Genomic DNA, 16,703 nt, shown 5'->3' with positions numbered 1-16,703 from the left:
TTTAAATGCACAAACTATTTTAACACTGATACACTTACATACATTTTTTAATTATTAAAAATATATAAAATCTGCTAAGTGTTTGGAAAAGCAATTACTAAATACATATAATTACATATATAAAGTGAACTACACTAATTGGTAAACAGGTGGAAATCATTCTAAATATTATTCTAAACATAACGGCTTTTCGCCTCACTTTCCAGTTCATGAATTATAAAACTTACAGATCAAAGAGATGAGAAAAGATCCACCATGAATTCCACTTTTATTGTCATTATGATGGATGATTGAGTCATTATTAAAGGAATTATGACAACAGAAAGGCATCAGAATTAAATTTATGCATTTAGCAGACACTTTTATCCAAAGCGATTTACAGTGCATTCAGGCTAACATTTTTTACCTAACATGTGTTCCCTGGGAATCAAACCCACAACCTTGCGCTGCTAATGCAATGCTGTACCACTTGAGCCGCATGAACACTAGAAGACAAATGAGGTTGGCTGGTGTAGTTTAATCAACTTTGAACATGATTAAAAGTGTCAAGCAATTAATGTTTTATAAGAAATAAATAAAAGATCAAATATAAGGTACACTGTAAAACATGATTGCCAAATTATTAACAACAATGGCAAGGTTCATAAAAAGTAGTCTACATAAAGGCACTAGGGTAATCTACATCAATCTGAGAGGTATGAAGAAGTATATATAATAAAGATGCTTTTCCCTGCAATATATTCCAAGTTAAATTATGTAGTGTATCCCTGGCTTCATACAGCTCATTATTTTGAGTTCTTCACAAAAAATAAAATGCAATGTAATTTTATAAAAGTTAGCACATCTACATGTATATAAACAAAGCTTAAATTTTACACATCTATGTCCAACTATAGGAATGATTACATTCTGCCACTTTGAATAAACATCAGTGTTTCTTTTGGAGTGCTGTCTTTCAGGCATTGTATGTCTTTATCTTCTGCGTGATGGCGGCACAACAGATGGGACACTTGTTCAGGGATTTTGAACACTTCTGACAGGTGACCAGGTGTCCACAGGGAATGAAGACAATGTCAATGTCACTGTCCATGCAGACTTTACACAGCTTCTCCCTCTGGAGTTTCTCAAGTTTCGTCATGGGGTCCTCTGTAGAAAAGATGAAAGAAACAAACGCATCGTTAAAACGGCAATAACAGAATGAAATAACTCACCGTAATAAATTTGAACAACAACAAGTGGTTCGCTGCTTTTTTATTTTATTATATTTATTTTATTATTAATATTTCGAGATGTTCAAAAGCTGTCAATCTGCACAATGTGTGGTATGTTATATTTTAAATATATGATTAAACTTCATTTTATGCTACAATACACTTGAAGCATTTCGATGTTTAAAAAAAAAATTCATTTTCTTTTTCTTTAGTTTTTTTTAAGCAAAAACCTAAAGCAAAGCATGCCCTTATTTTTTGGAAAACTAAGTTGGAATTCACTTAATTTAAAAGTTCCTTGCATACAAAGCAGACTTTCAAAGAAAAAAAAGAAAAGAAAAAGAAAACAAGCACTTGCCAGATTTCTCAGGCATGGTACAGACACTTTCCTGTGCACTGATGTCTTCAATAAGTGCTTCTACTGAAGTATAACCATTGGTGTTCTGACGTAATTTCTGCAGAATTGTGAGATCCACTATGGTTCGATCAAAACCCATTTCTACAGCTTTTTCTGCAATCTCTGACTGCGGGACTTTCTGAGCAACTGAACACAAAGTAGAAATCAAATAAATATCTGGTGAAGACAGGATGTTTCCAGTGATACTGCAGACAGCAGTTATAAAAACTATGCTTATTGATTCATTGGATTTGAAAGTAAATTAAACTCAGAAATACTTACTATGCTCATCACTTGTAAAGCCATTCTGACTTGATCTCTGTGAGGGAAAATTACAAGCATGTTAGACTACTCATAAAGCACACTATATATCTCAGAATAAAAGTTCATTGACTGTTTTCATTCTGAAATCGATTTTTGATTAACTGACAAAATACTGGAAGTGGCACATTCCACAGACGCATTATAAGACCATTTTCTAACACTGCACAAAAAGTTTAAACCATTTAAAAATCATAGAGCATAGTGCTATTGTGAATTCACAAAGGCTGCGTTTCAGTTCAATATTTGCGCTGTGGATTTAACATGAGCTTAATTTATAGGTAAAAATTGATAGCCGGAATGCACTGTTTGGATAAAAGCATCTGCTAAATGCATAAATGTAATTTTAATTTATATGCATGTAGATTACGGGCATCTCAAAGAAGCTCCGTTCACAGTAAATGCTAATATTTTAGTCAATATTAAACAAGGATTAGTTTGCACTGTAAAGTGTAAAAACTATTTAAAATAAACACAGGTCATTGGCACCCTCTGCCGGTATTTGATATAAAACATAATGTACATAAGTTGTGATTATTATTACATTATGTATTTTTACTGTTTTGTTCAATAAAACCATGATTACTCACTTTTGATAACCCATTATTATTGCTTCAATGCTATTACATAGGTATTTTAAGTAATTGTTTTGTTAAAGTCTTTTTTTATACCATAAAAAAAATGATCAGATTACTCGATTTATTGTCAAAATAATCATTAGCGACAGCCCTACATTCAGCACAATCCCCGGAGTACACATGATTGTGTAAAGTACAGTTAATGACTCACTGAATGGTCTCCTTTTGGATATCTCAGCTGCACACTGTTGACATATTCTTCTCCTTTTTCTTCCTGAAGGAAACTGCAGCTGGGGGTCAATTAGAATAATTTCACAATTAGACCCCATTTTTTTCCATCATGGTTTATGCTTGCCTCATATGATATACATCTAAAATATACTGATAAATACTATTTAAAGTGTGTGTTTAGAATCAAGTTTTAGAAATTATTAAAAACAATTCAATCAAACATAAAAGTCAAGATTTGTAAAGTATGATTTTTACAGAATGACGTTAACTTTGGTCCATATGGAGTCATAAGGACTCATTTTCTTCAGGTATACACAATATATCAGATAATATAAGAGACTATAATTTGGCTGTTTCAGTTAATATTGGATATATTTATGCATTTAGCCATCGTATGATGTACAGTACACTTAAAGTTAATTTAAACAAATAACTTATCGACACTTAAAATGTTATCTAGTGAATCTTGAAACCAATAACCCTATAAATGTACAGTATGAAAATGGATAATACCATTAACTAAAAATAAAAACAAATGTTACTTGACACAAAAATGAAACTTAAAATAAAAATAAAAATACACGTATATATACATATACACACACACACACAAACTTAAAATATATATAATAATTCACAAAAACACACTAAATAATTTATGTTAAAGTGAAAACAGAAAATATAAAAATATAATTTAAAACACTAACAATAACTATTAATACTATATAAATTATATGAAAATAATAATGGTAGATTACAATATTGTGACTCCCAAATTCACATCTAAATGACCGATTTCATTTTTTTTACAGTTTTTTTCTCAAATTATTATTATAATTTTTAAAATATAAAATACTACAGAATTATTATATTCTACTTATTTAGCCTTAATAAAACTATTTTTGGCATCAGCCAGAATTGTAATAGTGGTGCTTTCCTACTTCTTTTGTTGCTTTTAGAGCTTGCCAGCAGCAGTTACCATATACATTCACTATATGCAGAAGAACAGCCTGGATGTCAAGTCAAATTTTCTGGTGAAGATGCAAATGCACCACAGTGTCTCATCAATATAAGAGAAAGTATTCACCCTGGATAGTGCCTGGCATGCTCCTCCCAAGGGTCTTCTTCAGGCCTCCAGGTCTTCAGTCCTCCTCCACATCGAAAGCAGAGCACCTGGTCCTGTTCTCCTATAAGATCAAACATCACAACAGTTTGTTCACTGGCTTCCAGCAGAGTCCTGCAAGGATGACACATTTTTACAGGCCAAAACCCTGAAACCTAGTAAGTTGGGTTTATTTGTGAAGACCATCATGATGAACAAAACTTTTAAGAATCAGGAACTTTTGTTGGTGACAGTTTTTTTTCTGCAATAATCCTATTGGGTTTTTGTTTTGGGAACTAGGGTGATGCTAACTTCCAGTTAAGCCTATGTGTAACCCTGGACCACAAAACCATGTCTTAAGTCCATGGGGTATATTTTTAGCAATAGCCATAAAAACATGGTATGGGTCATAATTCTTGATCTTTCTTTTATGCCAAAAATCATTAGGATATTAAGTAAAGATCATGTTCCATGAAGATATTTAGTAAATTTACTAACGTAATTATATCAAAACTTTAATTTTTGATTAGTAACGTGCATTGCTAAGAACTTCATTTGGACAACTAAAAAAAAAAAAAAAAAAAAAAAAAAAAAAAAAAGCGATTTTCTCAAATTTTAGATTTTTTTTGCACCCTCAGTTTCCAGATTGTCCTATCATAATAAACAATACATCAATGGAAAGCTTATTTATTCAGCTTGCATATGATGTATAAATCTACATACATACATCATTGTGCTCTATTCTCCATATATACACATCTCAAACAAATTTCTCTAAAAGCTATTTGTATAAATAACTGAATAAGCTTGGAAAATGATTGCAGTAGTTACCTGTGCTGTAGAAACCGGCTCTTGCCAGTCTCTCAGGGTCTATGGGATGTTGTCTGTCTCTGAAGCTTTCAAGACGCCCCTCAAAAGTCTCCACAGAGGTTCTTTGCCCATTCAGCCTGGGTCTAGGTGTTTGCAGCGGAACATTGCCCACATCGTGGCCCAAGATAAAGAAGCAGTTTGGGTAGTGCTTTGCATGTTCACCCCAGGCATCGTCACCTGGCTCCCATCCTGCCAGCTTCTGCCCACAACAGAAGCACTCCACAATGTCTTCTGTGCCCAAGTAATACATTCCTGCTGCTGCCAGGTCTTCAGGCTGGACTGGAGCGCTTGCAGGCCAGTTACCGAAAGTATTCAGCCGAGCTTCCTCACTCTTCATGTATGGCTTACTGGGATAAATGGTCTGATCCAGCACCTCTCCCGTGCGGAGCTGGAACTCCCTGGCTTCGGCCTCTTCATCGTAATCAGGGCTTTGAATGAAGTTGGAGACTCTCAAGCCATGAGCACAGCTGAGGAACGTGCAGTTGGGAGATGCTTGCTGATGTCTGTTCAGTGGGGTGTCCCCTTGGTTCCAGTCCTCCACTGTCGCATGGCAGCTGAAACAGCACACCCTGTCCGCCTGACCTGTAAAATAAAAGCCTGCCCTGGCCAGCCGCTCGGCTGAAAATTCATCAGAATGGGGGAAGCGCTGGAAGGAATTCACACGATTATTCATGGATGACCATCCATCATCAGCAACAATTTCTCCATCTTGACTTGACTGGGCCATTATTGCTGTAACCAAAAAAAAAAGAACATTCTGTCAATTAAATACAAATTAAGAAAGGAGTCACTTATGCTCAACAAGACTATAAGTTTGTGGTTTCAGCCTCTGACTTCACACCCACGGACCGTTGGCTGAACATCTGACGCATATGGCATGCAAAAGTGCAAACACTTCAGGAATGTCAAAGTCATCATTTAATTCTACAGGATTTCCGGGAGACGCATGTGTAGCATTCTTTAACGTTCTGCTGGAAACAAAGATGCCATGGCACCAAACCCCCTCATGAAAGAAGAATGCCGTAGTGTTTACAACTGTGATGAAGAGCACTTATCAGGATCAAGTAAACAATGGAGTTTCACAAGTATGTGAAATATTAAAAGTTCGAGGCATAGAATCTTTAAAACACGTCTGAGAGTTTTTCCCCACCTGTCTGTTTTTGTAGCGACATTTCCACACCTCGAAACATGACGACAAACGATATAAATCAAATATAAATTATTCTCATCAATGTAATAATTTCTGCTGAACATTTTTGTGAAAACCATGATACCTTCAAGTTCAATGAAAACAATTTATTTGCAATCTTGCGTAACATTATAAATGTCTTCTTCTACTGTCATGAATTCATCCTCTCCAAATAAAATTATTATTATTATTAATATTAAAGCTGCGGTGGGTAACTTTTGACGCTCTAGCAGTTATTAAACAGAACTGCTTGCGTCTTGCGGAAGAACATCGTAGCCGGAACTACTTCACTCTGTTTATGTCTATGAAGAATCACAAAGGCACTGGGTTACTCCGCCGTGGTACCCCCGAAGCAATCTAAAATAGTCCGAATATAAACACTTATTATAGGTGCACCCTAGTGATTCAGGACAAGCTAAAAACCCGGTTTGGAAAATAGATTCATGGTGTACTCGCTTATTATATACATTTTTCTACATTTTGAACACAAACAAAGTTACGGACCGCAGCTCTGATTGGTTGTTTTTTACCGGGAGCGGATGACTTTCTGCAAATGGCAATAGGAGCACTGGGAGGAGCCAGAGGAGCTTGATTTTTTCACAGATTATCTGTCTCATATTCTACTGTCAGGACATAATGACAGGTTTAACAAATATGTAAAAAAATATATTTAATATAAGTTACCTACTGCAGCTTTAAATCTTACCTCAAACTTTTGAATGGTAGTGTATCATGGTTTCCATTAAAATATTAAGCAGCACAATTGTATATTGATAAGAAATGTTTTTTTTAAGCAGCATATTAGAATGATTTCTGAAGGATCATGTGATGCTAAAGACTGAAGGATGCTAAAAAAAATGCTTTTTTTTCACAAGAATAAAATATACATATATTATTATTATTTTTACTCAATAAGTTCTGAAGAAAACAATGCTAACAACAAAATACCAAAAATAATTGAATTAGTATATTTTTACATTTTCTAAAGCAATGTTTTTAAATAGTCAAGTCTGGTTGCTAGGTTGCTGATATGTGGTTGCTCAGATCAATACAATCAGGCAAGAATGATCAATAATAGTGATTCTTGCTTTTGTGTAATTATTGCAAAGTTTTAAAAACCTTTATCTTGTTCAGAAATGCTGTTACGAAGGAGGTCATATGTCATTTCCACAACAACGGTCCGAAATCAAATTGAGTCACCAGAACATAGTGAACCTGAAGGGCTGATCAGAACATTCCATAGCTTCCATGAAACCCCCTGTGTGTAATGGGTTTACATTGTTTATGCATGACTCACATCCACCAATGACACACACTCAATGGATATCTAGTCTTTGAACAAGGATTGCAAAGCCATGAATGATTTAAAAGAATCCAAAAAATTTTAGCCGTGAGAGTTTTTCTGAGTTCCTGTCACTTTAAGATAAAGAGGCGTTGTCAGTCACGTCTCAAGCATGTGAAAGGTGATATAACATCCACCCCGATTCTAATTGCTCAAGAACATTTAAGGACTGTTTAATCTATCCCGACTACACTTACATGGACATAGCTTAATCATGATCTTGCATCATGTGGTTGTACATCATGTACATTACAATTCAAATATCTTATGCAACATCTTTTTGTAATCGAGTGGAATGACTGCACCCTATGTCCACACATCTTGACATGGTCATGACAATCAGTAACATTATCACACCTTTCTACACATCACACCATGCCACTGCAAGAGTCAAAAGATGTCCTGCCCAAAACATAAGTATCAGAAAATTCCTAGAAACTTGGAGGACTTTTTTTCTGCTACTTTCATTTTAGATCTTAGCATTTGAAATGAAAGAAAATTACACTTGAAAAGCACTGAAATAACTTTCCATCCTGAATTACGACTAATTTCAAATTATAGAATGCTTAAATTTAATGTTTTACTTAACTAATAAATACAAATACCGTTTTGTAATTATAAAGAAATTTCACCTGCCCTGTTAATACTCTGTAAAAATATAATCAAGGAAAACAAATGCATTGCATGCATGTAAAGTTATATGCATCTACATCCACACACACGCGCATATCCATCTAATTCCAAGTTCCAGCTGGTTCCAAAGCACAACAATGGTCTTAAACTTGAAAACAAGTATGCTACAAAAGGTTTACTAACAACAGAGATCTGCTTATGGACCTCATTGCTCAAAACGGTAATGCGTCAGGTTCAAATGTTTTCGGTTTGACAGTCCTTGTGGTACAGAATGGACTGAAAAGCTTTCACTTTCCTTCATTTGCGATCAAGGCAGGGAAAACATTTAAAAGGAGGCCGCGTCGAAGAGCACGGTCGGGCTTTGACCTTAACTCGACAATCAGGCTAAGATTAACTACAGCGCACTAGCGTTAGCATGAGCTAGCATTCCGCGATGCCATAAACCTTATCGTCTGCTTACCTTAGGTCAAGAAACGCGTTATTAACTCGAATCAACTCCAGTACTTGAAATATGTAAATCTTCACTCAGTTCTTCCCTTGGTCGAAGTAAATTAATGCATTCCAGGCGAAGCAGAGGGTGGAATACAATGTAAATACGTCAGTTTACAATGGAGGCGGACCCGATGTAGGAATTGATTGATGATTGGCTGCTGTTTATCTCATGAATATTAATTAAATGGGACTCTCCAGTACAATTCCCAATTCAAATGTCACATGAGTTAACCACCTTTGCATTAGTAAGATTTGTAGTTTCATGGCATTTGGAAAGTGGGTTGGAATAATAAAATAAAAAAAAAAACATTTTTTTATTTCGCTTTGTGTACCAGCTTACATATATTTTTCTATCGTTACAAGAAAGCCAACCAGAACATTTTTCATTATACCCTAAATATCATATATGTTAAGACGGTTCCTACGCAGTATGAACTTATTTTCCAGACATAGAAAAGTGTGGATAAAAGAAAACAGACAATCCAAAATATTGTTTCCAGAATATTGTTGACCCCGTTTTGTTTTATAAAATATAAAATGTAGAAAAATAAATTTTCTCCTACAAGCAGAGTATTTTCATGAATTTCATGATTCATATCAAACATAATCCTATATTTTCAGTAGAGTAGAATTATGAATGTTTTTATAATTGCCATGTGCTTGGCAGATAAAGTCTCATTCCATTCATGAAAATAGTTTTGTTTTATAATTGAAGAAACAAAAATGTGGGCTTGTGTCTTATAAATTCAGATTAAGATAAACTAAAACAAACATTAAAATTCTCTCTTCTTCAATCAGACTTCTTTGTAGTAGTGTTAGTAAGTACTGAAATTGTAAAAAATGCAATGATACCAGCCATTCTGTAGGACTGGAGGTACTGAGTATCAGATTGATTCAGTTTTTCAACAGCTCTACAGTCTGTCACATTGATTACCACAGCAAAGGATGGCACCAAAAAAAAAAACTGATCTCAAAATAGACCATGGACTGTAATATTTCATATAATTACTTACTTTATTTTCATTTTATTACTAATCTTTTTAAGCAATATTTATCTAACTGAAAAATATTTGACAGCTACATGCTGTTTATTGTGTTATTTACTGTATTATTATTAGCATTAATATATATATATATATATATATATATATATATATATATATATATATATATATATATATATATATATATATATTTCAAATAGCTAAAATAGTTAAATAGTTTCAATAGTTTTTGCTATGGTACCAAGAACTGAGCAGTTTTACTGTTATTGGTGCCAACTACTGAAATATTGGTACTGTGACAACATTACTTTAGTATGAAATTGTAAATTGTAAATTTAAATGGCACTATTTGCGGAATTAATACATGTAAGCTGATAACAGAAGCCCATATTTTTGTCATAGCCATTCACATTTAACTTTTGTGGTTCACATCCCGTTTCATTTTCGTATTACTACTACTGTTCTTGAGGCTCTGTGTGCAAAAAAGTCCCTTTGGACAAAAGTGTCTGCTAAATGTATAATGTAATGTAACTAGAAACTTGCACCCAGCTACATTTCCACATTTAAAAACTGTATTATACATGTATCTTGATTATTTGATCAATATTATAGTCTGAGCATTCGTGCAACCTGAAACCAGGTAAACTAATGGTTTTGCATATCTGGGTTACACATGTGAAGGGTCACACGTGTATCCATATGTGGCGCATACATTTTATGTGATTTTTTTAAAAACTGACTGAACCTGTTCTGAATATAATCAGCTATATGTAACAAATGTGACTGCAAGCAAGATTCTAGAAATACTACTAGAAAAAAAACATTTTCATCTAAACTTAGCGATGGTCACAAGTGGAATCCATGAGAATGGAAATGTTGGATCCTCACAATCTATCACCTGTGTTCCTCATTTGTGAGATTCTTAATGAAGTGTCTGTTATATTAATAAATAAATGGTGGAGAACACTGGTTCCTCATAACTACACCCTGAGACTGGTTGATACAGGATTTGAACATAGAGAGGCATACCACCTGGCGGAGGCGGACCACTTCCCAAAATGTAAGAATGGCATGAGATGAGGTATTTCCATGTTCAGTGTTATAAGATACCGTCATGGGGAATCGTGGCAAACTGTAGTTTAGTGTCTGAGGAAGTTATCTTTACCACTACCCTATTTAAACTGTGAAACTTTTGCTGACAAGCTAGCGGCACTACACATTCATATGATTTTTTTTTTTTTTGTGTGGTCAGCATTTCCCTCGTTAGTAACCTAGAGCTAGAATATTTAACAGCAGGTGTAAGACGTCTGCCTAAATACATATACTGTATCGAATGGCCAGAAGCTCTAGTAGCCTATTGAGCATTAAAAACATATAACTACTAGCTGAATGAGAAAGAATAAAAGAATACAAGTGCATCTTATAATTGTATAATATACACTACTGTTCAAAAGTTATGGTCAGTTTTTAAAACTTTAAGGCCTCTATATGCTCATCAAGGCTGCATTGATTTGATCAAAAACACAGTGAAAACAGAAACACACTAAAATGGACAATTTAATAATGTTTAATTAATAATTTACATCGTTTTGCATTTTAATATATTTAAAAATGTAATTTATTAATGTGACAGCAAGGCTGTATTGTCACCAGCCATGAATCCAGTCTTCAGTGTCACATGATGCTTCAGAAATCTTTCTAATATACTGATTTGCTACTGCTGCTCAGTAATTTTGTTGAAGCCATGATACATATTTTTCAGATTCCTTGATAAAAAAAAAAAACAGCATCTATTTGAAATAGAAATCTTTTGTGAACATTATAAATGTATTTACTGTTACCTTTCAATATCAATTGATTCATTTAATGCATCCTTGCAGATTAAAATGAGTAACTTCTTTTGAAAATCTTTGTGATTCCAAACTTTTGGATGTCAGTGTACATGATGGGCTCATTTCTGTTTTCATTTGAGTCTACATTTACCTTTTAAGACAACACTTATAATTTATGACTGCAACAGTAAATTTTATTCAATTATGGTACATATGGTACTACGGTATCATGATTTTCACACAGGGATACAAAACTAGAAATTACATTTTAAGTGGCTAACAAATATCAAAATCTGCTTTAGGTTTGACAGAAATAAAGCATTAATGGCTGAAGTAGACAAATAATAATCAGAATGTCATCTATGAGTCTACAATAAAATGCACTGAAAATGTCCAACTTATCAAGTCATGAGATTTTAAACTGTCAAAAAGTGAACGTTGACCGCAACATAATTCTTCTCCTCAGCAATCATTTTTAAAGCTTCTTTCTTTCAAATACAGTCACAAACAAGTATTCATCATACTTGAAGAGCAGCTCAATTAAACACTTGTTTCAACCCTCTACGATCCGTTTCAACACCGATCCCAAGCCACCTTTAGCCACTTGTAGAGGCGTCATCGTTTCCTTGTTCTCAATGTAGATGCTGGCACCATGTTCCACAAGGAGTTTTGCAGCCTCTGTTCGCTCCTCGTCACATGCAAGATGACTGTAAAACCAATGAAAAGCTCATGCAGGACTGCTCTGAGGAAGCATTTCTACATAATTATGAGCCAACAAGAACAATAACACTGCTACACAGCAGTTCTACTTACAGTGGTGTGTTTCCTTCGGAGTCCTGAATGTTGGTAGAAGCACTCTCTTTTAAAAGAAGCTGAATGAGTCTGTAGTTGCCCTTGGCAGATGCTCTGTGTAGAGGTGTGGATTTCAGTTTATCTGTTGCATTAGGATCTGCTCCATTTTCCAGCAAAATCTGGGCTATCTGTTACGACAACAACAAAAAATGTAAAAAAAAAAAAATACTTGAATATAATTATGATGAAGATTTAATATATTATTAAATTAACAAAAGCTTCCTGAAATATATTCACTTTCGTTGAAACTTAGGGGCAATCCGAAGTGGAATTCATGATAATGGAAGTGTTAGATCATCACCATCAATCAGCTGTGTTCCTCATTTCTTCAGAGTTTCTGAATGAAGTGTCTGTTATATTAACACATTTAATCTAAATGGTTGAGAGCACTGTGCCCTTAACTGAACTTGGGAAAAAGTGCTAGCAAAATAAAGTATTTCAAGTTAGTTAATCGATGATTCAGTGATGTCCTTCCAGTTCAGCTCTCTTTCAATAGTCCCTGTGCAATCAGTCCAGCGGCGCTAACTAAGAAAGCCAAAGGGGACTGCGACAAGGAACCAAAACTCCACTGGTGGCAGAAACGGAGAAAAACCCTTGGGAGAAACCAGGCTCAGTTCAGATTCCTTGATAAAAAAAAAAAAACAGCATCTATTTGAAATAGAAATCTTTTGTGAACATTATAAATGTATTTACTGTTACCTTTCAATATCAATTGATTCATTTAATGCATCCTTGCAGATTAAAATGAGTAACTTCTTTTGAAAATCTTTGTGATTCCAAACTTTTGGATGTCAGTGTACATGATGGGCTCATTTCTGTTTTCATTTGAGTCTACATTTACCTTTTAAGACAACACTTATAATTTATGACTGCAACAGTAAATTTTATTCAATTATGGTACATATGGTATCATGATTTTCACACAGGGATACAAAACTAGAAATTACATTTTAAGTGGCTAACAAATATCAAAATCTGCTTTAGGTTTGACAGAAATAAAGCATTAATGGCTGAAGTAGACAAATAATAATCAGAATGTCATCTATGAGTCTACAATAAAATGCACTGAAAATGTCCAACTTATCAAGTCACGAGATTTTAAATTTTCAAAAAGTGAACGTTGACCGCAACATAATTCTTCTCCCCAGCAATCATTTTTAAAGCTTCTTTCTTTCAAATACAGTCACAAACAAGTATTCATCATACTTGAAGAGCAGCTCAATTAAACACTTGTTTCAACCCTCTACGATCCGTTTCAACACCGATCCCAAGCCACCTTTAGCCACTTGTAGAGGCGTCATCGTTTCCTTGTTCTCAATGTAGATGCTGGCACCATGTTCCACAAGGAGTTTTGCAGCCTCTGTTCGCTCCTCGTCACATGCAAGATGACTGTAAAACCAATGAAAAGCTCATGCAGGACTGCTCTGAGGAAGCATTTCTACATAATTATGAGCCGACAAGAACAATAACACTGCTACACAGCGGTTCTACTTACAGTGGTGTGTTTCCTTCGGAGTCCTGAATGTTGGTAGAAGCACTCTCTTTTAAAAGAAGCTGAATGAGTCTGTAGTTGCCCTTGGCAGATGCTCTGTGTAGAGGTGTGGATTTCAGTTTATCGGTTGCATTAGGATCTGCTCCATTTTCCAGCAAAATCTGGGCTATCTGTTACGACAACAACAAAAATTAAAAAAAAAAAAAATACTTGAATATAATTATGATGAAGATTTAATATATTATTAAATTAACAAAAGCTTCCAGAAATATATTCACTTTCGTTGAAACTTAGGGGCAATCCGAAGTGGAATTCATGATAATGGAAGTGTTAGATCATCACCATCAATCAGCTGTGTTCCTCATTTCTTCAGAGTTTCTCAATGAAGTGTCTGTTATATTAACACATTTAATCTAAATGGTTGAGAGCACTGTGCCCTTAACTGAACTTGGGAAAAAGTGCTAGCAAAATAAAGTATTTCAAGTTAGTTAATCAATGATTCAGTGATATCCTTCCAGTTCAGCTCTCTTTCAATAGTCCCTGTGCAATCAGTCAAGCGGCGCTAACTAAGAAAGCCAAAGGGGACTGCGACAAGGAACCAAAACTCCACTGGTGGCAGAAACGGAGAAAAACCCTTGGGAGAAACCAGGCTCAGTCGGGGGGGGCAGTTCTCCTCTGGCCTTTCCTCTGAAAATGTTTCATAATTTCATTTTGCATTCTACATTTGATAAAACTGTGCTGTTAAGTTTTGTGAAGGAGGGCCACTGGTAGGAAACTCTTTAGCTGTGTTTATGATTAACAGTTACTATAAACTATGTATTTTAGGTATGGAAATGATGTATGTTGAGTTGTGATATTTGGGACATGGCCATTGTGCTACTTTGCGTGCTACTTTAGGCACTACTTTAACCACCGACCAACCACACCACAACCCCGCCTCTCGCCCACACTGTCCTCTTTTTGGAAACTTAAAATATAGTCACCCTTATTAAATGACGTGGTCACCTGGTGATTCGATCAGATAGTTATAGATGTCAGGGTATTTCACATTTCCCCATTCAGTTGGATAATTTCTCCAACAAAAGGAAAGGAAAAGGAGCACGGATTTAGACCAATTAAAATTAGTTTCTCAATATATCTCCTCCTCTCAGGTTCACATAAGGTGGTGAAATAATCCTTTGACATGGTTAAAAATAATAAATTAATATGTAATATGTTTCCTGCCAGTGTGTATTTCTCAGTGTACATTGCAGTCCACTTTTGTGTCTTTAAATGCTTGTTTTGTGGGGGGTTGACAGGTTATAAAAACATAGTTCTGCGTTTTACTGTACACCTTGTCACGCAGCACCATATTTGTTTTGGATGGATTGGATAAAGATTCCTTACTATTAGAGATGCTGAACAACGATGCAAGTGATCAAACTTAATTCATACAAAGTGGCTGGGTATCAACCAGCTGCCACAAGATTACATTTCCATATATGATTTTCTTCTATTTGTGGTGTGAGGGCTTCCGAAAGTTTAATGCAAATCACTATATAATAAATCTACAGCGATCAAATACTGAGCCACATCTTATTTTGAGTTGTTTACCATACCTGCACATGCTTATTCGATAACTGTTTTATTCCTATTTGGGTATATGTATATACTTTATCTTTTATTTAGGCTATTAAACTATTTCTCATGATTTTAAATCTGCATTTAACCTCAACCAATTTAAAAGATGTGCTGAATTCTGATTTTGTAGTTTTTGTAGATTTAAAATTAAATTATTATAATCTTATTTCAAGTGATGAAAGGTTTTGAAAAACTGTCAGTAAGGTTAACCCTGCCTGGTTTAAATATTTGAAAATAATTAACAATTGAAAAGTAATCAAAACATAATCAAATGTAATCAGTTACATTAACAAAGTAATTGAATTAGTTATACTACTTATAACATCTTAAATAGGCTAACTTGTAATCTGTAACCTATTATGTTTCCAAAGTAACCTTCCCAACACCCCTTAAATGAAACTTATTTTACCCCAAACAAAGGTTAGTCCAAAATAATAATAATTTGTTGAAGCTACCTCATATAGGTTTTTGGATGCTGCGTAGTGCAGTGGGGTGCAACCATTCTGGTTCACAGCGTTCAGCTGAGCTCCTTTGGATATTAAAGATCTGACAATTTCTTCTCTCCCAGCAGATGCTGCTATATGAAGTGGAGTCCAACATGCCTGAAATGATATACAAGTGTAAAGAACTCCACCAAGAGGATCTGTAGTGAATGACAAAGTGTCAATAGTGCTACTATCTGGACATGTTAAAAAAAAAAAAGTCATGTTATAATTCCATATCTAAATCAATTGGAGATCAGCAATAACGCTGAGAGGAAAGTTTTTTTTTTTAATTTTTATTTTTTATTTTATTTAAATACAAGAGCGTTAAGTGATGCAGTGTGAGGTTCTGTACTGTAGCAGGACACACTGCTGACTCACATCATCTTTGAGATCCACATCTACTCCAAGATCCAGCAGAAACTTCACGACAGCCACATGTCCAGCTGAACAAGCCCAATGCAGAGCAGTCCTGCTGTCCTGTAAGAAGGAAGCATTCGTTCAGAGCATGTTAAACTCGTGACAGACCGCTATCTCCGCATCAATGGAGACTTCAGTATAGCATTATGCTAACCGCTGTGTGCGCGCAACGACACTTCCCACTGAACATTACCTGGTCTGTTTTGGTCGCTAGTGAGCTGTCAGAAAACACGCATTTTTTAAGTTCTTCAAACTTTCCAGTATAAGCTAAATTACAGATTTCTACATTTGAGACTCTTCCCTCCATCTCAGACTTTGGGGAGCACAAGCATAGAAATACCTAGACGCCTCATTGGCCGCTTTGAGCCGTTGCCGCGATACGTCAACGCGTCCGCCATGTTAGTGAGGGCAAGACTGCCTTAAAACAAATGAAAGTAAACGGGGGCAAGCGGTTTTTACTGAATAAAAACACGATAACGTTCACATTCATCAACCGATTTCAGAGGTTTGTGATCCACGTGCAGTTAAAAAACTTTGCTCCAGTTATTTAGTTAGGTTTGGAAAATTATTAATTGAAAGCTCACAATTGTCTCACTTGTTGATTTCGTTGATTTTTTTCGGTTTACAAATCTGTTAAT

General features: G+C 35.0%; 2 protein-coding genes across 4 annotated transcripts; both read right to left on the bottom strand.

Moving 5' to 3' along the window:
* Nucleotides 1-251: 251 nt before the first annotated feature.
* LOC113073486 (baculoviral IAP repeat-containing protein 8-like) lies at nt 252-8,482 on the bottom strand. Of its 2 annotated transcripts, XM_026246383.1 has the most exons (7): nt 8,332-8,482; nt 4,669-5,439; nt 3,823-3,922; nt 2,716-2,794; nt 1,888-1,924; nt 1,567-1,752; nt 252-1,146 (listed from the first exon to the last, which is right to left on the bottom strand). In XM_026246383.1, the coding sequence occupies exons 2-7, from the start codon at nt 5,432-5,434 to the stop codon at nt 956-958; spliced, it is 1,359 nt and encodes a 452-aa protein (XP_026102168.1). In that variant the 5' UTR covers nt 5,435-5,439; nt 8,332-8,482; the 3' UTR covers nt 252-955. The 2 variants fall into 2 exon arrangements, with proteins under 2 accessions (XP_026102168.1, XP_026102169.1); XM_026246384.1 differs by lacking the exon at nt 1,567-1,752.
* A 2,889-nt stretch (nt 8,483-11,371) lies between these two features.
* LOC113073484 (26S proteasome non-ATPase regulatory subunit 10-like) lies at nt 11,372-16,429 on the bottom strand. Of its 2 annotated transcripts, XM_026246378.1 has the most exons (7): nt 16,259-16,429; nt 16,027-16,125; nt 15,619-15,765; nt 13,547-13,713; nt 12,289-13,440; nt 12,013-12,179; nt 11,372-11,906 (listed from the first exon to the last, which is right to left on the bottom strand). In XM_026246378.1, the coding sequence occupies exons 1-5, from the start codon at nt 16,370-16,372 to the stop codon at nt 13,287-13,289; spliced, it is 681 nt and encodes a 226-aa protein (XP_026102163.1). In that variant the 5' UTR covers nt 16,373-16,429; the 3' UTR covers nt 11,372-11,906; nt 12,013-12,179; nt 12,289-13,286. The 2 variants fall into 2 exon arrangements, with proteins under 2 accessions (XP_026102163.1, XP_026102164.1); XM_026246379.1 differs by lacking the exons at nt 12,289-13,440; nt 13,547-13,713 and having other exon boundaries at nt 16,259-16,428.
* Nucleotides 16,430-16,703: the final 274 nt, after the last annotated feature.

Source organism: Carassius auratus, unplaced genomic scaffold, assembly GCF_003368295.1.
Source record: "Carassius auratus strain Wakin unplaced genomic scaffold, ASM336829v1 scaf_tig00012264, whole genome shotgun sequence".
Lineage (NCBI taxonomy): Eukaryota > Metazoa > Chordata > Actinopteri > Cypriniformes > Cyprinidae > Carassius > Carassius auratus.
This window is presented reverse-complemented; position numbering and strand designations above follow the sequence as displayed.

What these genes read in the sequence shown, in the direction of transcription:
- LOC113073486 (XM_026246383.1), bottom strand. Translation starts at nt 5,434, where the DNA reads ATGGCCCAGTCAAGTCAAGATGGAGAAATTGTTGCTGATGATGGATGG. An exon ending in CATGCCAGGCACTATCCAGG is followed by an intron (nt 2,795 to 3,822) that starts GTGAATACTTTC and finishes ATTGACCCCCAG; the next exon opens with CTGCAGTTTCCTTCAGGAAG. An exon ending in ATCCAAAAGGAGACCATTCA is followed by an intron (nt 1,925 to 2,715) that starts GTGAGTCATTAA and finishes TTTCCCTCACAG; the next exon opens with AGATCAAGTCAGAATGGCTT.
- LOC113073484 (XM_026246378.1), bottom strand. Translation starts at nt 16,372, where the DNA reads ATGGAGGGAAGAGTCTCAAATGTAGAAATCTGTAATTTAGCTTATACT. An exon ending in TAGCGACCAAAACAGACCAG is followed by an intron (nt 16,126 to 16,258) that starts GTAATGTTCAGT and finishes TCCTTCTTACAG; the next exon opens with GACAGCAGGACTGCTCTGCA. An exon ending in TCCGAAGGAAACACACCACT is followed by an intron (nt 13,441 to 13,546) that starts GTAAGTAGAACC and finishes TTGGTTTTACAG; the next exon opens with TCATCTTGCATGTGACGAGG.